Raw genomic sequence first — 25,417 nt, forward strand, 5'->3', positions numbered from 1 at the left:
ACAAAGCTTAGGTGCTGTTTGTTTTTCTATAAAAACCTCTTCAAACCACTTATTATTGCGCAGCGCAGCACACACGCAACACTTTCCCTCTCGCAGCAGTTTGTTTTTTTGGAAGACTTCAGACTACAAAACCTCTGCGTGTGTGCTGCGTGGCGCAGCACTTGACTTGCCTCTTCAAACCTCTTCGGCTTTCATTTTTTCTAAGTGTTTTTTTAAGAATTTTTGTATAACTTTTTTTTTTAATTTTTTTTTTTAAAACTTTGATTTTCTTAAATTTTTATTTACGGATGTGACACAATTTATTTTTATAATTTCCACGATTTTTTTAACATGATTTTTTTAATTTTTTTTTTACCGTTTTATTAATAATATTTTCAATTTCAGTTGCATCTTTTTTAACGTGTGTAATTTTTTACGAACTTTGTAGACAATGTTTGCAATACTTTCTTAATTTTTTATTATTTTATTTTTTTAATGTTTTTTAAAATTAGTTTTTTTTTTCTAAAATAAAACTATTAGCTTCTTTTACATTTTTTAAAGTTTTTTTTTTTTTTTAAAAAAAGTTTTATATTTTTGTTTTTTTACATGTTCTTTTTATTATTATTTCAACGTTTTAAAACTAGAATTATTAAATTTCGGTGTTGAGAACTATTTTCAGTTTATAAAATTAGTTTATTTAAATTTCAGTTTATTGCAGCAGTCTGCAGATGTTAAAAAACAAACATGCTTCTTATTATAGGCTGCAGCTGTTTGTTCCACCTCTTCTGCTACAGAGGATTGCAGATGTGGTCCGCAGACTTCATGAATTTTCGCTTCGAAAAAACAAACAGCACCTTAGTGAGTTCCCCCATCATACCACATACCATACAACAAACATACTGTCAGACAATTTTGGGGTGCCCGACCTGTCTTGCTAGGCAATTCTGGGGTGCCCGACCTACCCATGTCAAGCAATTATGGGGTGCTTGACCTACCCTGCCAGGCAATTCTGGGGTGCCCGACCTACCCATGTCAAGCAGTTTTAGGGTGACTGGCTTACCCTTTGGTGCTTACGACCGTAATCGGGGACTATTCCCCCTACTACCTACTACCACATAACATCATATCATGCTAACACATAAACATATCAGGTAGTAGCAAATCCAGATGAATATCACAAAGACAGTCATCTACCAAACAACTCTACTAGTGGGCCGACATTGTGGTCTTAGACCCACTTCTACTGGAAGCTAACTCACCTCAGTGTCGTGAAGTCTGAACTGTACTCGATGTCGGGATCAACTCCTCTCAACTCCTACACATAACAACCTTCCTTAGTTTACCATTACATATTCTTAACCCCTACAAGGGTTACTCATGTCAAAGCCAAAGGCAAGATCAACACCTTGGTCAAAGTCAACTATGGGTCCAAGTCAACGTCTGGTTGACTCGACTCGTCGAGTTGACCCCACAACTCGCCGAGTCCTTAATTCCTAAAAACACTAAGACTTCGATCCTACTCGCCGAGTCTTGCACGTACTCGTCGAGTTCTACTTCTTACAAAGTAGGGACCTTCTTCAACTAAATCGCCGAGTTCATCCTTGAACTCGTCGAGTCCTTTTTCATGCAAGAAGACATATTAAACCCTGGACTCGCCGAGTTCCTTATGAACTCGTCGAGTACGCCTTCATGCAGTTGGGACTTTCCTTGAACTCGACGAGTTCTGCTCTTGAACTCGTCGAGTTCCATGATTTCCAGGTCCAAATTCACATCTATCCTGTTGAGTCCTCTTTTAGACTCAACCAGTTCGATCAAAACAAAAAATGGTTAGGGAACCATACCCCGACTCGTCGAGTCCCCCAAAGTCAAAGTCCAAGTCCAAACTGTTGATTTCAGTCGAGTTCAACACATCCAAAACATAGATCTAGCCTCCTAGGGTCCATAATACATGTAAAGTTACAAACTTGACGTTCATGCATGGGGTATTTGGCTCAAATGGCCCTAAAATGGAGTCCACAAGATGCATGGGGTTCTTATGGCAACAAAGTTGGCACCTTTATGCCATGGGAACCCTTAATGGTTCCAGATCTGAATTTATATCTCTTTTTAACCACAAAATCCCGAATATGACACTTCTAAGGCTTAGAAAAGGTAGAAATGAGCCCTAAATAGAGATCTAAGAGATGAATGGTCAAGGTTGAAGCTTTTTACCTTGAATAAACTGTAAATGAAGTAAAAGCTCTAGATCTAATTACTTCTTCTGGAACCCCCAAACTTCTACTTCCTTCTTCAAGCTTGAAACAACCAAAATCACACAAAAATGGCTCAAGAACACTCCATTAGGGTTTCGAGTTAGGGCGTTTCTGGACTGGGAGGGACGATGGAGGCTGGGCTGGGACAATATAAGGTGCTTAAATAGGGTGCAAACCCTAAATATTAGGGTTTCATCCAGACAGTCCTACTCGTCGAGTCGGGCTCTCCGACTCGTCAAGTAGGTTACTTAAAACCCGCGTCCAAGAGTCTAGTCTACTCGCCGAGTTGTGCCTCCAACTCGTCGAGTCCCAGGGTAAAATCATACAATTTATTAAATTAAAATACGTACCAAGAACCGGGTGTTACAAGTAAGCTCTAAGGTCTGATGTTTTATCAATTATAAACTTATTAACTTATTTCTACAATTCAACAACACTTGATACCGATGGAATAAAAGGTAATTGGTAGTATCTATGTTATTTTTTTAATGGTAACTTAGATGGTTAATTGTTAGTACACCTCAATTAGATTAACTCTCAATGCCTTGAACTCCGGGCTTACACAAGAGGGAATACCTTCTACCAACCATGCTAGTTAATATTATTTTTATTTGCCAACCATATAAATTTGTAACATTTTATTATAATAAAGAAATAATTCTACATATCATTTTTCCTCCATATATTATAATTTATACTTTCATAAATTACACAATATTGTATTTTAAAACAAATCATTTAGTACCAAAAACAACTAATTATTGAGAAATTTCATCAAATGGCCAAAAGGAAGGGGGTGTTTTAGCATTTTAACCATGAAAATTTGAGTTTTGTAGAATGACCAAGGGATCCGCAGAGGGGGCCCTGCTGAAGCCTTTCACCTTCTGAGGATTGTGAATAGTAACGAGGAATTGAGGTGACAGGGGTAAAAGAAAAAAAAATACAGTTTGTTGCATACTTCCTCTGAGGGGGATCTGAGGAAAGGTTGCTGAGGCTCTGCAAATTTGTTCTTCATCGACACACCTCTGAGGAACTGTTCTTCGGCTAACCATGGAAAAAATCGGGATTTCATTACTATTTCTTATCCATTAACCTAGGAAACACCCTAAAAAACATATAATTGATTCAAAATAAATCAAATACCGAGGGTTTCATATAATTTCAAACAGTAATGTGACATCCCCAAAATCTCGGCCAGAAAAGACCGATTTTCATTTATGCTTTTAAAATATTTTCAGAGTAAATCCTTTTGAATTGAGAGAGTTGCGGAATTTGTTCCCAAAAACAAAACATGATAAAACAATGTTTACCAAAGCATTTCATAAAAGAAATGTATTTTCATTATAATCAAAACTCGGGGTGTCATGTTTCGATACAGACCAATAAGCATAAACGATAACATTACAAGTCATTCAACAAATATATACATATACAGACTTGTAAACAAAACAACTGATGGTTCATCCATCTCATGCCCTTGCGCCACTTCCTGTAATACAAATAAAACTGAGTGGGTCAGGCTTGGGAACCTGGTGAGCATATAGGGTTTTTAACCCACAATAAATAATCATATGTAATTTTCACCAACCAACAATAACCCAATTACCCATTCCCGTTATTCTCACTTTATGTCCCTAAGACAACTAACATAAGGGACCTAGTCTAAGAATATTTCATCGGGGCGACAACACATGCTTCGGGGGTACCTCAGCAATATAAGTCAAATAAGGCAACCATGAGGGGGATGGAGTACAGCGAATGAACACCCAAGTTCATTAACACCTACAGGTGGCGAACCTGCTAATGTTTCCACAAGACTATCTAGAAAAGTATGTGGTCATCATCTAAACTCCGCTAGATGACTAAATCAAACAACAACGAGGCCTCTCATCTGTTTATTACACACCAACTATCTACCCATGCTCTACCCAACATATTAGTAGATAAAAATATACATTTGTATACATAGTTTAAAAACCTGTATAGCATGCTTTATTCAACACATATTTCACATAACAGATGAGGCACACACACATAACACGTATCTCATAGAGAATAAATCATATCTATGAGTTTGAAGAAAGTGAATATACATTCACACATATAAACAACAATATACTTAATACACTCAAACCATACTTGTATAATTATCGTGTTTATGAAAGGTAGCATACACTCACACATATAAACAACTTTATATTATACACATAGCACGTATTTTATAGAAAATACTTAGTCTTTATGTGTTAGAAGGAAGTAACTACACACTCACTTGATCAGAAGATGATCGGACAGCACTACGACTTGCAGAAGTAGTAATCCTCAGCAGATCTGGAAGATCTCTTCAAAAATCGAACTTCTCGCGGGCAGAGCTTCGGCTCGGGGACCGCACTTCTCGGGATCTTCGGGATCTCGGGACTTGCCTCGGGGCTCGAGAATAATACCGGGGCTTCGGGATATTTCTGGCATGCAAAACGATGCAAAACGGGAGAGAGAAGAGAGGAAATTGGCAATTGGGTCGGCTGCCCTCGCATCCTATTTATAGGAGGTTGGAGCCTCGGAGTACGCGGGGCGTACGCCTGTACGCGGGGTGTACAGGTCTCCGAAGTCGTCACTGTATGCGTCATCCGAAGTGTCGACACTCTTCGGAGTACGCGGGGCGTACCTCGGATCGGACTGCTGACTCCGCTTCGGATAATGCCGGAATTAAAGATTAAAAATAAATACAAAATAATTAATAAACTTCGGAAATTCATATCTTCTCCATACGAACTCCGTTTTCGACGTTCTTTATATCCACGCGAAGGTGAGACTACACTCTACAACTTTCGTTTAGACTTCGTCGGCTAATTTTGACTTTATTTTTATTATTTATTTTTAATAGGCCGCGACAGAAAAACTTTGTTATAAATTCATAACTTCTTCGTTTGACATCCGTTCTCGCCTAACTTTTCATCGTTTCGATACCAACAATGAGATCTTCGATTCTCATTTAGATTGCTTTGGCTAAAAACCCCTCGATCTCAAATCGAGTAAAACAGGCTGCATACCGCTAAGCCGAAACTTCGATAAATCATAACTTCCTCATGCGAAATCAGATTTGGGCGTTCTATATATATTCGGAAACCTCGTTTCAACTACTACAACATTATTCAAAGATATTAAGTTTATTTTACACTTAAATTTTGACGCTTATTTTTATTCTTAATTAATCAAACCACATAATTAAGCAATTAAGCACCAAAACACATAATACTCAAATAATACAATCTTATTATTTCAAAACGGGTTACAAAGGTTAACCTAGACTATTACATTGCTAAAAGTGGCAAGCCCGGAAACACAGGCGTTACAATTCTTTCCACCTTAGAATGATTCCGTCCCCGGAATCACACATCAACAAACAAATGCGGATAGCGACTCAACATGTCACCCTCCGTCTCCCAGGTGAGATTCGGCCCATTCGTGTGTTTCCATCGGACAAGCACTAGCCCAACCATTTTGCGTCGCAACTTCTTAGTCTTTCGGTCAACAATTGCCTCTGGTTCTTCAATCAACCTTTTGTTTTCATCAATTCTCAATTCAGAAATTGGAATTATATCGGGAACTTCTCCCGTGAACTTCCTCAAATAACATACATGAAAAGTGTTGTGAATTCCATTCAGTTCTTCGGGTAATTCAAGCTTGTAAGCTTGGTTCCCAATCCTCTGAAGAACTTTAAACGGTCCAATAAACCTTGGACTCAACTTTCCCCTTTTACCAAATCTTATAAGTCCCTTCCACGGCGAGACTTTAAGCAAAACCGAATCTCCAACCTCAAAAGTCATCGGTCTTCGCTTCTTGTCAGCATAGCTCTTTTGACGATCCTGAGCCGCTAACATTCTTTCCCTAATTATTTTCAACTTTTCAGCAGTCTGATGAACCATCTCCGGTCCCATAAACTGCTTTTCCCCAGCCTCAAGCCAACAAGACGGCGTACGACACTTCTGTCCATACAAAGCTTGATAAGGTGCCATCTTAATGCTCGAGCGAAAAGTATTATTATAGGAAAATTCTACCAAAGGTAAATGTTCATCCCAATTACCTAGGAATTCCAAGGTACATGCTCTCAGCATATCTTCAAGTGTTTGTATTGTTCTTTCACTCTGACCATCAGTCTACGGATGGTAAGCTGTGCTTAAACATAACTTGGTACCCATTTCCTCTTGTAGACTTTTCCAAAACCTCGAGGTGAAACGGCTATCACGATCCGATACAATCGTTAACGGAACACCGTGAAGCCTCAAAATTTCCTTCACGTAAGAATTCGCAAGCTTTTCCATAGACCATTTCTCCTTGGCTACTATGAAATGCGCACTCTTAGTGAATCGATCAACGACCACCCAAATCATGTCGTGACCATTCTTTGTTCTGGGCAGTTTAGTGACAAAATTCATAGCAATGTCTTCCCACTTACCCATAGGCACAGGCAATGGTTCTAAACTCCCGTACGGTTTCTGATGTTGTGTCTTGACTCTCGCACAAGTCACACACTCGGCCACATATTTTGCAACATCAAGCTTCATCGTCGGCCACCTGTAGTAGGGTTTCAGGTCCCTATACATTTTAGTGCTACCCGGATGAACTGAGTACATGGTTTTGTGAGCTTCTTCCATCAGAAGATCCCTAATTCCTCCTGACTTAGGTACCCAAATACGATCTTGGAATACCTTCAGTCCATGACCATTAGTACCAAACACCAACGTTTTACCCAAACGTTCCTCCTTTCGGTCATTTTTCTCAGAAGCTTCCTCTTGAGCTTTCTTTATACTTTCCACAATGGTCAAGACAACTTCAATTCTCAACGCTCTTGGCCTTTTCCTTTCAAGATTGACTTTCCGACTGAGAGCATCAACAACAACATTAGCTTTACTGGGGTGGTAAAGTATCTCACAGTCGTAGTCTTTAAGTAATTCTAGCCAGCGTCGTTGCCTCATATTCAATTCTTTCTGATTAAAGAGATATTGGAGACTCTTATGATCAGTAAAAAGTTTGCACTTCGTGCAATAGAGGTAATGCCTCCATATTTTCAGAGCGAAAACTACCGCTGCCAACTCCAAATCATGAGTTGGGTAATTCTTTTCGTGCTCTTTCAGCTGTCGAGACGCATACAGCTTCTCCTTCTTCAGAACTTCCAACACTTCTCGCAAGTGTCTGCCATGCTCCTCCTGGCTTTTCGAGTAAATCAGAATGTCGTCTATGAACACTATCACGGATTTATCAAGGAAAGGATTACAAACCCTATTCATCAAATCCATGAACGCTGTTGGAGCATTGGTTAGTCTAAACGACATAACCAAGAACTCGTAGTGTCCATATCTAATTCTGAATGCAGTCTTCTCGATATCTTGCTCTCTTACTTTTAGCTGATGATATCCTGACCTAAGATTGATCTTCGAGAAATAGCTCGAACCTTGCAATTGATCAAACAGGTCATCAATCCTTGGCAACGGATATCTATTCTTTATTGTTGCCTTGTTCAGCTCTCTGTAATCGATGCACATTCTCATACTTCCATCTTTCTTCTTCACAAATAACACCGGAGGTCCCCAGGGCGATGAACTAGGTCTAATGAAACCTTTGTTCAATAACTCCTGAAGTTGCATCATTAGCTCCTTCATCTCCGTCGGTGCTAATCGATAAGGTGCTTTTGCTAATGGCGTGGTTCCTGGTAACAAGTCTATTCTGAACTCCACTTGTCTATCAGGTGGTAATCCAGGAAGATCTTCGGGAAATACTTCCGGATAATCACACACCACTAGAATGCTCTGCATCACCTTCTTTTCTTTCTTAGCATCAATCACAAATGCTAAATATGATGTACATCCCTTGGTCAAACATTTTCTGGCTTTCATTAGAGAAATGATTCCAGAATTCACTCTGCGTTTGTCCCCATACACCATAAACGAATCTTTCCCAGACGGGTTTACTTTAACTATCTTCTTCTTGCATAAAATTTCGGCATCATTGGCGCTAAGCCAATCCATTCCCAACACGATGTCGAAACCATTTAGCTCGATAGGCAATAATTCCTCGTGGAACTTATTCCCATTAAGATCAATTAAGATGTTTTTCATACGATGGCTAACAGGTACAAACTTGCCACTAGCAACTTCGACTAATAAAGCATTATCTAGTCTATCAACAGGCAAAGCTAGCTTTCTACCAAACTCATGCGAAATAAAGGACTAGTTGGCTCCAGAATCAAACAATATTTGAGCAGGTAATTCGTTTACGAGAAAGGTACCTGAAGCGACATCAGCTTCATCTTTAGCAGCCTCAAGTGTCATCTAGAAGGCTCTCGCCTTCGGCTTTGGTGGAATGTTGGGCCTAGCTGCCTCCTTCTTCTTCGGACAGTCTTTCAAAATATGCCCCTCTTCATTGCACCCAAAACACATCCTTTTGTTGTTCGAACATTCATTGGCATAATGTCCAACCTTTCCACACTTGTAGCAGGTCACATCCTCGCTACATTTCCCAAAGTGCTTTTTCTTACACTTATCACACCACTTTGCTTCGCCTCCTTTTCCTCCAAACTTTTTCGAATCAGATTTCGAAAATTTGCTTTTCTTACCGGAACCAGATGTTCCCTCAAACTTCCTTTTCTCACCAACCTCAACCTTGTCGGTGGTTCTCCCCTTAATCATGTTCTCAACAGACTTGGCAGCCCAGATAGCAGCCTCTAGAGTAAGTGTCTGACGTACTGGCACCTCGTACTCCCATGGGAGTCCCTTCGCATACCGATCCACCTTTGTCAGCTCATCTGGAACGATGCGCAAAGCAAACTCCATCTTATCTGTGAAGTTATTGGTGTATTCATCAACTGACATGCTGCCTTTCGTCAATGTCAGAAACTTGTTCTCCAACTCCAACAGATTTTGAGCCGAGCAGAACTTGCGCTTGAACTGCACCAAGAACTCTGCCCATGACAATTGCAGTGGCTCATTAGGGCTCAAAGTCTTCCCTAGAGTGTTCCACCAACGAACGGCTCCACCTCGGAATTGTCGCACTGCATAGATAGTCTGCAACTTGCCTCTACAGCCACAAGTCATAAAGGCTAGCTCCATTTCGGAGATCCAATCCATAACTCCAATCGGATCCTCTTTTCCATTAAAGGTCGATGGTTTGCAAGTCAAAAAGTCCTTGTACTTGCATCCCATTCCATCATTCCTCCCATCACGGTTATCTTGCCTAACTATCGGTGGGTTGGCTGGACCAACAGACCCACTGAAGTTTCCACCTTCCGAGTGCCCTTCATTTAATTCGGGCTCTTCCACAGGAATTGACAGTTCTTCACGATTCTGCTGAAGCAACCGTCTAGTTTCATCCATCTGACGATCCAACATCGCCTGAATCATCAATTGCACACCAGCCATGGTTATTGGCTCAGGTGCTGCTGCTACGACAGGTATTTGTTCAATCAATGGTGGTTGATTCCTGTTTTCATCAGCATTTCCAAATCCACTTCTTGTTCTCACCATTTTGATCTACAAACCGAATAAGGTGAAATTAGATCCTTAATCACGATAGATATTCAAATCATCCTTATCACTCCGAAACGTTTACATGCTAGTTCTAATATCGTAGACGTACGCTTAGAATCCTACACACATAAGGTTTCTAGATCCGGTCGGCAACAGACCATAGATCCGAACAAATAATATCATATATGGCAACATATAACATTTAGCACATAAAGCATTTTAGGCAACTTTCCGAAAATAAACTAGTGCACGTGTCTAAAACATAACAGACACACATCTCAAAACTTCACTTAGCATTCTAAGTTTAAGTCTAGAAATTCTACGAATTCCTAGTTCGCTTAAACTAATGCTCTGATACCAAACTGTGACATCCCCAAAGTCTCGGCCAGAAAAGACCGATTTTCATTTATGCTTTTAAAATATTTTCAGAGTAAATCCTTTTGAATTGAGAGAGTTGTGGAATTTGTTCCCAAAAAAAAACATGATAAAACAATGTTTACCAAAGCATTTCATAAAAGAAATGTATTTTCATTATAATCAAAACTCGGGGTGTCATGTTCTGATACACACCAATAAGCATAAATGATAACATTACAAGTCATTCAACAAATATATACATATACAGACTTGTAAACAAAACAACTGATGGTTCATCCATCTCATGCCCTTGCGCCACTTCCTGTAATACAAATAAAACTGAGTGGGTCAGGCTTGGGAACCTGGTGAGCATATAGGGTTTCAACCCACAATAAATAATCATATTTAATTTTCAGCAACCAACAATAACCCAATTACTCATTCCCGTTATTCTCACTTTATGTCCCTAAGACAACTAACATAAGGGACCTAGTCTAAGAATATTTCATCGGAGCGACAACACATGCTTCGGGGGTACCTCAGCAATATAAGTCAAATAAGGCAACCATGAGGGGGATGGAGTACAGCGAATGAACACCCAAGTTCATTAACACCTACAGGTGGCGAACCTGCTAATGTTTCCACAAGACTATCTAGAAAAGTATGTGGTCGTCATCTAAACTCCGCTAGATGACTAAATCAAACAACAACGAGGCCTCTCATCTGTTTATTACACACCAACTATCTACCCATGCTCTACCCAACATATTAGTAGATAAAAATATACATTTGTATACATAGTTTAAAAACCTGTATAGCATGCTTTATTCAACACATATTTCACATAACAGATGAGGCACACACACATAACACGTATCTCATAGAGAATAAATCATATCTATGAGTTTGAAGAAAGTGAATACACATTCACACATATAAACAACAATATACTTAATACACTCAAACCATACTTGTATTATTATCGTGTTTATGAAACTTAGCATACACTCACACATATAAACAACTTTATATTATACACATAGCACGTATTTTATAGAAAATACTTAATATTTATGTGTTAGAAGGAAGTAACTACACACTCACTTGATCAGAAGATGATCGGACAGCACTATGACTTGCAGAAGTAGTAATCCTCAGCAGATCTGGAAGATCTCTTCAAAAATCGAACTTCTCGCGGGCAGAGCTTCGGCTCGGGGACCGCACTTCTGTCACACCCCCGAACCAGACGGCGGAAACGTCCGAGGGCTGTCGTGACTTAATTGAATACCATAACATTGAATATATATGAAACATAACATCATTCGTCACCATGCATTAATATAGTACAACTGATAAGGTTTACACTGAGTACATTGTTAAGCATTACATTCCCAAAATAAATTGTTCGGTTCATAGATAAACAAACGGCAAGCCATCACTGAGTACGTTTTTCCTTTGGTTCACTTGTTACCCGAGAATACAAGTATTTTGAAAAACGTCAACATATGAAATGTTGGTGAGTTCATAAGCGGTATTTGAAAAGCAATGTTTTGTATTGTTTTGAAAAAAAAACTACCAGAAAATCCGATATTTTCTTAAAAGAGTTTATGAAAAAGTTTGTGAAGATCCATAAGTATGCTTGTTTGTTTCTATAGTTGTAAAAATTGTTCATAGAACTTGTGTACATTTCGAAACCGTATGTATTGAAAAACCCTAGGAAACCCCGATGTTTTCCTAACACTTTGAATTCCATGTAGTTGTTGTATCATCGCGGCGTGTGAAGTCATTGATTCCAGGCGACGTCAGATTATTGCGCATGGTGAATTGCTATAAACACGCGTTACACAAACGACCAGTTTACAACTATACTAACGATCCCGTAGGCGTCGTCCGTACTATTCACGTAATCCAACCGCCCTGACTTCTAGTAGTCCCACATCCGAAGAGACGAGGGCACGAAGACCTCGATAACTCCGTTAGTCGGTTGGGGATAAAAAAAAGAGTACGAAGGGCCCTTGACCCGATTCGCATTAGCATAACTGACTTTACTAGCAGTACCAAAGGACCCTTGGGGACCAATAGTATAATAGCCATTGAAAGTCCTTTTACGTTGTGTTGGATCATGTAAGACTCAACAACTCGTAAGGTTGAAGTCTTCGGGCCTAAAGATCAGGTCATCGGGCTAGCTAGGCCCAACAAACAAGATTTTACACTTTTGGGCCCAAAGGTGGTGCGTAGACGTCTATGCACTCTCATGTGTGTATTAAATTCCCAAATGTTACTTGTATGAATCGAGTTATCGTCGCGTTAGTAGTTTCGGGTTGTTATTGATTCGAGACCGAATCAATTCGTTTAACAACGATTTTTGGTATTGTTGTGTATTGAAATTCGTCGGTAGTCGCAGTGCCAATATTTGATCACAATGGATGTATCGAATTAGCATTGAAATTTTTTTCTGTTACAGCCCCTCTTTTTGTTGTAAATTTACTTTTTCAACCCTTTAAATAAATAAATTTCCGGTTTGGTCCTTAAACCATTTTTCTTGACATTTTAAACACCAAAACTTATTGAAATTGATATTTTTCAGCATATTTTTAGTTGAAAACAGTTTTAGTCCCTGAAAATACAGTTTTCTCGGTTGTAACCCCTCTTTTTCGCAGTTTTTACAATTTTGGCCCAAATTGGAAAATTTTTGCAACTTTGGTCCTTTTAAATTTTGAAAAGCATTTTAAACCTTAGAAAAGGACTTGGAACACTAGTAGTCCACTGTTTTGCAGAAAAATACAGTTTTGGCCCTTCAAAACAGAAAATTTCGCATATTGGGCCCTATTGGGCCAAAAATGCCATTTTTAGCCCATTAAGCTTGAAATTTATATTTTTAATCCTCCAAAAGAATGTATTTCCAGAAAATACTTTATTGAAACTGTTTTGACTCATCTCACCCATCAAAATTCGTGATATGTCAGTTTGGGCCCTTTAACTTTATATTTTTAACATTTTATGTCCAAAAATTGAGTTTTTAGCCCAAAGAAGATGTTATTAAGCCACTTAGCTATTTTTCTTGGAATAATTTGTATGTAAAAATATATTTGATGCTAATATCATTTAACATAAAGTATATCTCGATTTTTAGGGGCTTATGACTAGATCTAACGTCATAATCACACAAAAACACACATATAAGCATAGAAATCATACAAGACATACAAAATACATATAGATCTACACGTTCACTTGTATCCCCCCCACCCCACAAAACTTATAAAACAGAAAAATAGGGAGTATGAAGCTCACCTTTGGATGTGGTTTCGGTTTTGGAGGAGAAATGGAAAGGAAATGGGATGATTCTCGGCCTAAGCAACCTTTTCTTGATGATCTCGAGTTTGAGAGGTTCTAAGACACAAGATTATGATTTCATATGAGTTAAGAAGAGATTTTTGGATATAAAAAGAAGTTTAAAGTGTGGATCCAAGTTTCAACTTACCTAGATGATGATTTTTGTGGAAGAAATCCCTTGAACACCTCTTAGATCTCGAAAATTTGGAGAGGAATGGAGAGAGTTCCTTGAGAGAAAAGATGAGTGAAATGTTTGTGTGTGTGTTTGGGATTCGGCCGAGAGGGAGAGAAGGGAAAGAAGAGAGTGACTTTGACAAGATAGATGCTTGGAAGTATGAGTTGCATGCATGGAGACCCAACAAATAAAGGTGAGGTGGCAATCCAAGGTCAACTCTTCCTTTTCCTTGGGCTTGGGCCGAGAATGGAGAGGGAAGAAAGGATTTTTGGGCTTTTTGCCCCTAAGCCCAATATTAGAGTTAGTTTGGATGAGTTTTAATCTAAAAGAAATATAATATGAATTTTACACTTTGTTGGGCTATTTTAGGTTAATCATGGTTCAAAACTTTTAATTTATTTCATTTTAGGCCCAAAATGGCCCAAAATGTTGAATTAAATTAATGTGGGTCCAATTAGAGCCCAATTAAGGGTTCTAAGCCCATGATAGTCAAATTGGAAGCTTATTGGTCCATTGAGTCCAATAAGGAAGTCCTAGTCCAACATGGACCTAAACAAGAACTTCTAGGGTTTCCAATTGTTTGTTGACTATTTGTAGTATTTGTATGATGTATTTGGTTGAAGTTTTTGATGTCATAATAATAGGTATCACACATGCTCTTAAGTTTTTGATTCAACATTTTACTTAAGCATAGTGATTACAAGACACAAAATTTCTAGTTGTGACAACTTCTCGGGATCTTCGGGATCTCGGGACTTGCCTCGGGGCTCGAGAGTAATACCGGGGCTTCGGGATATTTCTGGCACGCAAAACGATGCAAAACGGGAGAGAGAAGAGAGGAAATTGGCAATTGGTTCGGCTGCCCTCGCATCCTATTTATAGGAGGCTGGAGCCTCGGAGTACGCGGGGCGTACGCCTGTACGCGGGGCGTACAGGTCTTCGAAGTCGTCACTGCATGCGTCATCCGAAGTGTCGACACTCTTCGGAGTACGTGGGACGTACTCGTGTACGCGAGGCGTACCTCGGATCGGACTGCTAACTCCGCTTCGGATAATGCCGGAATTAAAGATTAAAAATAAATACAAAATAATTAATAAACTTCGGAAAGTCATATCTTCTCCATACGAACTCCGTTTTCGACGTTCTTTATATCCACGCGAAGGTGAGACTACGCTCTACAACTTTCGTTTAGACTTCGTCGGCTAATTTTGACTTTATTTTTATTATTTATTTTTAATAGGCCGCGACAGAAAAACTTTGTTATAAATTCATAACTTCTTTGTTTGACGTCCGTTATCGCCTAACTTTTCATCGCTTCGATACCAACAATGAGATCTTCGATTCTCATTTAGATTGCTTCGGCTAAAAACCCCTCGATCTCAAATCGAGTAAAACAGGCTGCATACCGCTAAGTCGAAACTTCGATAAATCATAACTTCCTCATGCGAAGTCAGATTTGGGCGTTCTATATATATTCGGAAACCTCGTTTCAACTACTACAACATTATTCAAAGATATTAAGTTTATTTTACACTTAAATTTTGACGCTTATTTTTATTCTTAATTAATCAAAGCACATAATTAAGCAATTAAACACCAAAACACATAATACTCAAATAATACAATCTTATTATTTCAAAACGGGTTACAAAGGTTAACCTAGACTATTACATTGCTAAAAGTGGCAAGCCCGGAAACACAGACGTTACAAGTAATGAAATCCCGATTTTTGCTATGATTAGCTGAAATAACAATTCCACAGAGGTGTGCCGATGAACAACAGATACACAGAGCCTCAACAAACTTTCTGCAAAGCCTCCTTTAAGGAAGTATGCAACAGACTTTTTTTTTTGTCTATTTCCCCTGCCACCTCAATTTGTCGTTAATATTCATATTCCTCGGAAGGTAAAATACTTTCGTAGAACCCCTCTGCGAATCCCTTGATCATTCTACAAAATTCAAATTTTCATGACCAAAATGTTCAAATACCTATTCTATTTGGTCTTTGGATGAAATTTGTCTTAATTTATTTATATATTAATTCGATAATAAGTCGTGTGTGTACGAGTCAAAAGACCTCGCCACGTGTCAAAAAATCAATGGAATAATGGGATATACTATTACCATCAACGGCGGAGCCCACCTTCAACTCCGGGATTCTCAAAACATCTTAAAAACACGCCCATTCCGATCATCTCCATTCTCATACAAACGCAAAACCTCGAAATCCAGCTTTCAACTTCGACCAACAACTACTACTCTAGTCTCTAGAGAACACTCCCAAAGATTTGCTGCTCGTTTTTTCTCTTCATAAACTCCGAATTTCACCCTTGCAGCTTCGATAGCATTTTCTAGCCTAGAAATTCCCGTTTAAAATCAGACGAGCGACGCAATTTTTTGGAAAATTTAGGAGGTTATGGTTATAAGGTTTTTAAATAGAATAACTGCAAACTAGGGTTTTAATTTTATGTCTTTCTGGGCAAAATCTATTAGGTTCTTAATGACATTCTCGTGATTGCGAACAAATTCATTTCAAATTTCGATAATGGCATCGACCCCTGCTGTGCCCCCGGCATTTGGGTTGCGGCTGCGGAAGTCGGATGTGGATTTCCGCCCAACGGCGCTTCTCCGTCGGAGGGTTTTGATTCGCGGCAGCGATTGTAGAATTTTATACTGCTGTTCCGGCAAGGTAGTGCCGATCCGGAGAATTGCTAATGGGTCGGGTCGTAAAGGTGGGAGTAATACTGAGGAATGGCCAATTGAGTTGAAGAAGAAGAGTCACAAAGTCCGAGTACAAGCTGCTCCTGCATTGCCCTTTGCATCATCACAGTACGTTTTTCCGATACTTTGTATTTTCAGGAGCACACTCCCTTCATTTTCTTAATATTCAATTGAGGGACATACATAGATTTATCCTGAAGCTTGAAATTTAACTTGCGTTCGAATTGCTGTAGATCTCTGAATCCTTCAAGACAAGAGAAGTTCTTCCCACGCTGCACCACAAGAAATTCCGGGCCTCAATCACGTGACACTCCACCAAAAAGAGGTAACTTCTGAAATCTGAATCCTTCAACACACGGCAATTTCTTTCCATTTACTTGTGGGCTATTTGTGGTTTTTGTAATTGTAGACACTGGTATTGCAAACGAGAAGGATTGGGGCATCAGTTTGAGTGAACATGTGAATGAATCTGGAGTCAATGTTGATGGTAGTTCATGGTACAGAGAAAGTGGAGAAGACTTGGGTGAAAATGGATTCAGATGTAGATGGACAAAGATGGGTGGTAAAAGTGATGATGGCTCTTCAGAATGGAAAGAAACGGTATTTATTTACTTATTATATGTCTGAAGTATGAACTCCATTGTTTATATAACCTTGCTTATAAAGTATCACCCCAGGTGGATGCATTAATTGGATTTGTAATTTGTTGATGTCATTGACAGTGGTGGGAGAAAAGTGATTGGAGCGGATACAAAGAACTAGGTATAAATATAAATATAAATAAGAGTTAAATAATAAAAAAATATGGATATAAATATATGGCGATGTACTATCATGTATATGCAGGCGTTGAGAAATCCGGAAGAAATTCTCAAGGGGATTCATGGTGGGAAACATGGCGAGAAGTTCTTCACCAAGACGAATGGAGGTTAATATTGTAATTTTAAGAAATTATACATCTTGATCTTAGTGACACGAAATTGGTTCTGTAAATTGCAGTAATTTAGCAAGGATTGAAAGAAGTGCACAAAAGCAAGCAAAATCAGGCATAGAAAATGCCGGTTGGTATGAGAATTGGTATGTATGTAGTTTTTTAGGGCTATCTTGAAGGGCATTTACTTCTTTTACACACATAAATGTTTTGTTACATTAGGTGGGAGAAATATGATGCGAAGGGTTGGACTGAAAAAGGAGCACATAAATATGGTAGACTAAATGAACAATCATGGTGGGAGAAATGGGGAGAACATTATGATGGAAGAGGATCTGTTCTAAAATGGTATTCTTTTTGGCCAATAATGAAAGTAAATAGTTCAATCTTTTCTTTATATTTATATTTATTTTTGTTTTTAGGACTGATAAATGGGCTGAAACTGAACTTGGAACGAAATGGGGAGACAAATGGGAGGAGAAATTTTTTGCGGGTATCGGCTCTCGTCAAGGAGAAACATGGCATGTATCACCTGTTGGTGAACGTACGTCTTATTCTTATTTATTTATTTTTTTTTAATTTAAAAAAAAAAAGAACTTATAAAAATTGCTTAAAATATAATTTATTGACACTTTTTTAATCATATGTGTATCAGGTTGGTCAAGGACATGGGGGGAAGAACACTTGGGAAACGGGTATGTTTGTCAAATAAATAAACGACTTAACAAAGTTTTTACAAATTTGTCATTGTTTATTTATTTATTTATTTATTTTTTGGTAGCAGAAAGGTGCACAAGTATGGGAAAAGCACAACGGGTGAAAGTTGGGATATTGTTGTAGATGAGGAAACTTATTACGAGTAAGTTTAAGTTGGATTATTTGTTTTATTAAAAAGTTAAAACACAATTAGTTTTTTGACTTTTATGTTTGATTAAAATATTTAAAAGGGGGGAACCACATTATGGATGGGCTGATGTTGTTGGTGATTCAAGTCAACTGCTATCGATCCAACCACAGGAGAAACCACCGGGTCAGGGTGTGTACCCGTATCTTGATTTTGGTTCTTCATCATCACCTCCTAAAGACGGCCCTTCGTCGCCACCTTCACAGTGATTCAAACCTCATGTTGCCTTTTTTTTTTTTTGTTTCATTATTTTCATTTTTGGCCGATTGTATTTCTTCTTTGATAGACATATTGTTCATTCATTTGATATTGGTTGGGTAGTTTAGGTATTTTATGTTTAAGCCTCTTTGCAACATTCATGGTTTGTTAAAACTAAGAGTAAAGCATGGAATATGGATCATTCCCACAAAGATTGGTCCGGGGAAAGTCTGATGACCTTACAATAACCGGGCCCTTAATGGGCCTTATCTGGTTTATAATCGTGTTTTGGGCCAATAAATGTACCTTGAGTTCATGGGCCTGTGCCTTGACCGCTCCTTAAGCCGGCTTTATTTAACCGGTTCTACACAATGCCTATTTTAACCGAATTTAACTTTTTTTTTTTTAATCTTTTATAAAATATAAAAATTTTAAAAATAGATATTTAACCAAACCCGTGATGGGGACTTCGTAGCCAATCCATTGAAAGTGGAACTTTAACCGAAATCCATTTTGAAAAATGTAACATATATAATTGGGAATTGAATAAGATTTCAATAAAATAAAATTAAAGAGACGGTTGACTTTAATATTTATTGAAAGAATCATGGAAATATTTTGGTGTAAAATTTTCGTTTTTAAAAGATGAAAGATGGTTTAGGCTAATTGGTGTTGTTGCCTGTTAAACATTTTGTAACTGTGGTTCTCCTTTTGTCCTGCCTTTGCTTTTTGGCAGTGGCCTTAATTCAACTGCCGGTTCAAAAAAAAAAAGATGAAAGATGGTTGAGTTCTCTTGCCAACTCCACATTCTATTTAACTCTCCTTAAGTTGAATGAATTGTGGATTGTTTTATGTTATGCTCCAAACTACCATGAATTTCAATAAAAGAAATATGAAAATGTGTCATCACTAATCTTTATTTATATAAAGAAAAAAATATGAATTCTATTGTATATAATATATTTTTTAACAAAAATAAAGTATAGTTTTCAATAAAATAATCTTTGTGCGGTTTTATAGAAAGAAAACATTTTTATTAATATTAAGCGTATAAATAACGGTTTTATACATATTCAAACGTGTAAAGAATTTTTATTTATAAAAATAAATATTCAAATGATAAAATGCATATATAATATATATTTAAATACATAAATCTGTTTATATATTTAAAAAGTATTTATTAATAACTAAATTTTATATATTTAAAACGTATTTATTAATATCTAAATATATAAAAAAACATGTTTATTAAAACATATTGAAGGGTTGCAACAAAGTTTTCGTTATTTGAGTTTCTCTGTTTTTTGTCTATATTTGACTATTTAACTTGTTTTTCTGTCCACATTCAGTCCTTACAACCGGCTACTCCAGGTTAAGCAAAAAAAAATGACTTAATATGGTAATATATTTGTCAGTTTGTACACATTTAGTTCTAATGTTTTTGTACATATTTAGTTCTTATTACTAGTTTTTCATATTTTGCTCACAACATACTATGCGAGACAATCATTAATGAAATGTTCTCATACGTGACTCATCCTTCACTTATATCGGTAACCTAATTCATGAATCGGTCAAATAATGTTGGTGTCCTGTTTTCTTCAAGCATAAGATGTTTTCGACTTTAGTTTCATATATCTCCATAGCAGACAACAAGATTCTTTGTCTTAGAAGTGTGAATTCGAGTTGGGAGGAAGTAATCACAAAGAATCCCGCTGTGTGCTATGGAAATAGATGAAACTGAACCCGATGACATCTTCTGCTTAGAGAAAACTACGAAATCAACATTATTTGACTGATTCATGAATTATGTTACTTATATAAGTGAAGGACGAGCGACATATGAGAACATTTCAATAATGATTGTCCCACATAGAATGTCGTGAGCAAAATATGAATAAACCGATCATAAAGACTAAATATGTACAAAAAACATTAAGGACTAAATGTGTACAACCCGAAAAATATATTACCCTATTAAGTCATTTTTCCGGCTTAATCTAGAGTAGCCGGTCGTAAGGACTAAATGTCGACAATTAACAAACTGAGTAACAAAATGTATACAAATTAAAAAGTATATTACATTTTTAAGTCATTATCCGAAAGAAAAATATAGCTCTGAAATATGATTTGGGAGTTGAGAACCCAAAATAGTATGTTTGTATCATATCAACATGTATAATTACAACTTTCTTCAATCATATTATCCATATTGCGGTCAGAAGATAAAGCATCAAAACATATCAAAAAATTCATAGCTCGGTGGTTCAGACGCAACACTTTCCTTGGAGGTCTTGAGTTCGATTTCCTTCGGGAGCATTTTCTTTCCTACGGGGTTTCAATTTTCTGATGAATATAACAAATTGTCGTGGCAGCCACCCAATTAAGAAGGGGTGTTTATGATTGCTTCTTAAAACATCTTATTAACTTATTGAAAAGTTAATAAGTCAAAAAATTGTTTGACAAACTCAAAAGCACTTTTCAAAATAGTTTTTCCATAAGCTTCAAAAAAAAACATTTTTTAATAAGCATGTAAAATTTAGCTTTTTGAAAATTGTTTATGACTTTTTAACCAAAATAACTTCAAAAAAACAATTTTTAAGTCAAAAACTTTTTAACTTATTGGCCTATTGAGTTTTTCACCATATAAACTAATCCAAACACTTTTTAAAAAACTCAGCCCATAAGTATTTATATCTAAAAACATTTTTAGAGTCCAAAAAACACATCCAAACACCCATAAAATGAAAAAGAATCACTAGATGATTTAGACTTGGGGGAGTGGCTACGGTAGAGACCGTAGTCTCCATCCACCTCAACATGAACACCGCGCCCTCCACCGCGGTTTGGGTGCAGTGGAGGCCGCACTGCAGTAGTCCCCAGCCACACTTGGTCATGATTTGTGATTGGCTGCCTTCCAAAGGCTTTTAAGATTCGAAAGGGAAGCTATTTGAGGCTAAGAATTGAATTACTTTCAAAAATTCGAGTTTGGCAGGTTAACAATGAAGGAAATCAGGCAACGAGAGCTACAAGAAAGAAGAAATCCTATTTTCTGAATTTGGCATAATAGATCCCTGGAGTTTGGTCTACAAACAGAAAAAACCATGCTTAACTTCTCTCTACATAATTAGTTTTAGAAATGACACAATCCACTATTGACTTATAAATCCCAATTATTTATTAAACAAACAAAAAAAAAGCCAAAGTATGGCACCACTCTTTATGTTTAGTATGAAACCATATTCTGTTGTAAATGATGACGTGGTGCCTACGTGGCACTACGGTTTCATGAGGAAGTGTGGCACCACTCCCTCCAATCTTATTTGTTTTTAATAAAATTTATGTAAAAAATAGGGAAAAAGACATATATGCCCTATTATGTTTCTAGAATTTATTCATTTAGTCACTTAACTTATTTTGTGGCTTTATACGGGAACCAATCATATTTTTCGGATCTATTAAGTCCTTTTGGATATTATGAAGGGATAACCCGGTTAGCCCTTGCCATGTCACTAAATTAATATGCCACATACACTACAATTCCTTTGACCCTATTCTCATCCCATCGACTGATGTCTATCTTCCTCTTCCCCCATTTCTCATCTTCATTAACTACTGAATACATCAGATGGGTAGAATCATGTAACACACAATGTGTTTATTCAGATGCGTGTTGATGATTGTTCTAACAAAGATCAGAGTGTAGATCTCGTGAAAGTTCTAGATGATTCAGGTTCCGTTCTCATTTTGGGAACCATCGTTTTTTCTTAATCCTGAAAAGGTTTGTTAATCGGTCTAGATTAACTTTGAATTGGTGTTCAATTCGTATAATTTTGTTCAAATTTTCATCAAATTCATCTTTGTTTCAGGTAGTGAACGCAATCAATGGTTTAATGGCCGGGGAGGATATTCCGGTGAACGAGATGGAAGAGTTGGAGTGATGGGAGTAAGAAATCAACAAGAAAGTAGAAAAAAATGGTTTGGAGAGAACTTTGGGGTGGATTAGGTTACCTAATGGTGTTGGTGCAGAGAAAAATGGTCATCTGCAATCAACTTCAAAATGGGTTTCCCCAGTGATCTTCTACACTGCCCTGTCTGCAAACATCATCGAATTGAATCCACAACAAATACCGATTGTGAAGATAGAAATTTCAATTTTAAGGATCAAGAGATTGCTTATTATAACTTGATGATTGCGTTTGTTCCTTCGGCTATCCTTTTTTCGTCGTATGCTGTTTACCTTGGTGCTGGTGAGTAACTAAACAATTTAGCTGATTTTTTTTAGATTTAAACGACTAATATTGGATAGGAGAATGATTGTATTGAGTTTTAGATGATGTTATATATTTCTTGATCTTTTCATTACTTGGAACGTCAATTTTGACTTTTATATTTGACCACTGGATCATTTAATCTTCCTGGACATCATTTACTAAGCATCAGGTGGTATTGGGTATCAGTTGGAGCATACAGACATTACAATTACTTCACATCATTGAGATTGAATCTAATTTCACGGTTCCGGTTTATTTTGAAACCCACCAACTTCAATTCTAACAATTCCGATAAAGAGTCGTTTAAATCAAAAGTATTGATAACAAACAAACTTGGTGGTGCTTTGATTTAATTAATTGTTATTTATAATTTGTATTTGGTTAATTATTCAAACATTTTGGTCAAAATTACTTCTTTGACTTTCAATTTCAATTGGATATGAAGGAAGCCACAATGCCACATCAGCTGAAAATGATTATGTGGCTTAGGATACCTGTTACATTAGGTAGTAAGATTATGTGGCTTAGGATACTGTTACATTAGGTAGTAAGGAAAAAAAAAACAGGCAGACATCATAAAGCCATAAAAATAGTTTTATTTTATTCCTTCATAAATGAAGCCACAAAAATAGTGGCACAAAAATAGTTTTATTTTATTCCGCCACAAAAATAGTTTAGGAACTAAATGAATCAACCCTAAAAAGTTTGTAAACCCTAAAAAGTTTGTAGGACATTTATGTTATTTTTCCTAAAAAAAATAACATGAAATCAATGAGAATTATAGATTGAATTTATTGGAGATTTAACTTTGTTGAGCTAATCCCAAATCTTTTCTCGACTCAAATCACTCGCACTCAATTTTACATGAGAATTTAGCCCAAAATTAGTTAAAACTTTATTACTTTACTCATCCATGACCCATAGCATGACAGAAGACAAATCTATGCCAATAATTAAAATATCATACCTATTAAATATCGCAGAACCAAATATACATCAATTACAAATCGACTGGATCTGGACTCAAAACTCGCGATCTATGCAATCCGAAAATCTATATGATGGATCCTAAACACGAAAAAAAAATGAATAACATCAGTTCCTTTCTCCGTTCAAAAAAAAAAAAAAAAAAAAATCAAAAGCCAAAGCTCGTGCATATTATTATTTATAGTAATACATAAGATTTCTATGTTTACAGGACAATATACATCTACAAGATAAAATAATACCGGAGATAATGTCTATATATAGATTGCATAAAACAGTAACTAATTTAAAATATTTCTTGATAGATTACTGGATGTAAGATTGGCCGGTGATGTCAATATCCCTATCGCCGGAAGACGGAGGTGGTTTATGTTTAAGTACCACCGGAGTTGTATCTGAAGGTCCATCGGCGCTTTGGGTTTCACTTGCCGGTGGTTGCCTTGGATTTTTGGGTGGTGGCTTATCGTCATCTTTGCCGTACATTCCACCGCCGTAAGCTTCGTGGGTGAGAGGCTCCATAGTTGAAATTATGGGGTGGCTCAGTCTATCTTCGTTGGCTTTGCGGCTGCCGGCTGCCTCATCAGCCACCACTTTTATCTGCTCCTTGTCTCGTTCGACTTTTTCCATTTTCGTGAAAATTGCGTATTCTTTGAATGGTAATCATCATCAATTCATCATGGTATATATGAAAACAATGCGTCTTTGCGTGGCATGAAAATTTGAGTGGCACATGTTCTTGTTGACATGTGTATCAACGTAACAGGAGGCAAGTATATGACTAACCACTTTAATAAGGTAAAATTACATAAATAGTCCATGTATTTTATAAAGAGTAATATCAAATATGATATCTGGTTTATTATTGATTATGGAGATTATTTGTAAATCTTGAACGTTATTCGCATGATAAAAGATGATCTAAATCGCAAGTTACGAATTACAATTCCATTTTTTATTATTATATTTGGTTTATTGGGATAAATTTTGTTGGGCTAAGCCTAAATCTTTTTCTCGACTTAAATCACTCGATTACATAAGAGTTTAGCCCAAAAGGAATTAAAACTTTACTTAGCCCATAGCATGTCAAAAGATAAATCTATGCCTATAACTATATCGAAACAAAAACATCATAAGTATTAAATGTGGCTGAAACAAAAACATCATACGTATTTAAACTATGAAACCCGAAAAAAAACATCCAAAACATCCGTTTGAATACTTAAAAACCGAATTTTTGGATTTGTTTTTATTTTAATAAAAAAAACAAAATCAACTCAACATTCTAGTAATACATAAGAGTTCTACGTTTACAGGAATCTATATACATCTACAAAATAAATTAATACCGGAAATAATGTCAATAGATTCCATAAAGAAAGTAATTAATTTAAAATATTTTGACTTTTTAAGAGCTCGTCTAAAAACCATATTACATATTCATAAACGTGCTTCTTGGTGTTCTGGAATAGAACAAGATAAAATCGATGAGCTAAAAGTGGTTGTCGTGTCAGCGGAATCCTACGCAATTCCATATGATTAAGTTGTTGATAAGCTTCACTCTTCAAATGATCAAAAGCCAAATCATTACGGGGATCCTATTCTTTTGGAAAAATTAAAACTGCATTATTAGTTTGGAAAAGCTTATAACAAGAGTTTTATTTTTGTAATAATTAATGAACTTAATTAATTGATTAACCACCAATAATCTTGAAAGTTAATGAATTAATTAAATGAAAACCATGTGCACTGTGTTCAGATTTCAAAAATCAGAATATGG

The 25,417-nt window shown here is 36.8% G+C and overlaps 2 protein-coding genes and 1 long non-coding RNA gene across 3 annotated transcripts; 2 read left to right on the top strand and 1 right to left on the bottom strand.

The window, feature by feature from the left end:
* Positions 1 to 15,814: 15,814 nt before the first annotated feature.
* LOC111921226 (uncharacterized) lies at positions 15,815 to 18,588 on the top strand. Its single transcript, XM_023916799.2, has 11 exons — positions 15,815 to 16,451; positions 16,577 to 16,668; positions 16,753 to 16,943; positions 17,066 to 17,105; positions 17,190 to 17,271; positions 17,343 to 17,420; positions 17,497 to 17,622; positions 17,697 to 17,818; positions 17,930 to 17,969; positions 18,059 to 18,133; positions 18,222 to 18,588. The coding sequence occupies exons 1-11, from the start codon at positions 16,168 to 16,170 to the stop codon at positions 18,385 to 18,387; spliced, it is 1,296 nt and encodes a 431-aa protein (XP_023772567.1). The 5' UTR covers positions 15,815 to 16,167; the 3' UTR covers positions 18,388 to 18,588.
* Positions 18,589 to 21,760: 3,172 nt separating this feature from the next.
* On the top strand, positions 21,761 to 22,744 carry LOC111921225 (uncharacterized). Its single transcript, XR_002860116.3, has 2 exons — positions 21,761 to 22,160; positions 22,249 to 22,744. It is a non-coding gene; the product is annotated as an uncharacterized LOC111921225 (long non-coding RNA).
* A 1,042-nt stretch (positions 22,745 to 23,786) lies between these two features.
* LOC111921224 (uncharacterized) lies at positions 23,787 to 24,315 on the bottom strand. Its single transcript, XM_023916797.3, has one exon. It carries the CDS (start codon positions 24,265 to 24,267, stop codon positions 23,947 to 23,949), a length of 321 nt encoding a protein of 106 aa, XP_023772565.1. The 5' UTR covers positions 24,268 to 24,315; the 3' UTR covers positions 23,787 to 23,946.
* Positions 24,316 to 25,417: the final 1,102 nt, after the last annotated feature.

This window comes from Lactuca sativa, chromosome 9, assembly GCF_002870075.4.
Source record: "Lactuca sativa cultivar Salinas chromosome 9, Lsat_Salinas_v11, whole genome shotgun sequence".
In the NCBI taxonomy this organism is placed as follows: domain Eukaryota; kingdom Viridiplantae; phylum Streptophyta; class Magnoliopsida; order Asterales; family Asteraceae; genus Lactuca; species Lactuca sativa.

Excerpts from the sequence above, each read along its gene's own strand:
- LOC111921226 (XM_023916799.2), top strand. The coding sequence starts at position 16,168 with ATGGCATCGACCCCTGCTGTGCCCCCGGCATTTGGGTTGCGGCTGCGG. Across the intron at positions 16,944-17,065 it reads CTTCAGAATGGAAAGAAACG|TGGTGGGAGAAAAGTGATTG; the intron begins GTATTTATTTAC and ends TGTCATTGACAG. Across the intron at positions 17,623-17,696 it reads AGAGGATCTGTTCTAAAATG|GACTGATAAATGGGCTGAAA; the intron begins GTATTCTTTTTG and ends TTTTGTTTTTAG.
- LOC111921224 (XM_023916797.3), bottom strand. The coding sequence starts at position 24,267 with ATGGAAAAAGTCGAACGAGACAAGGAGCAGATAAAAGTGGTGGCTGAT.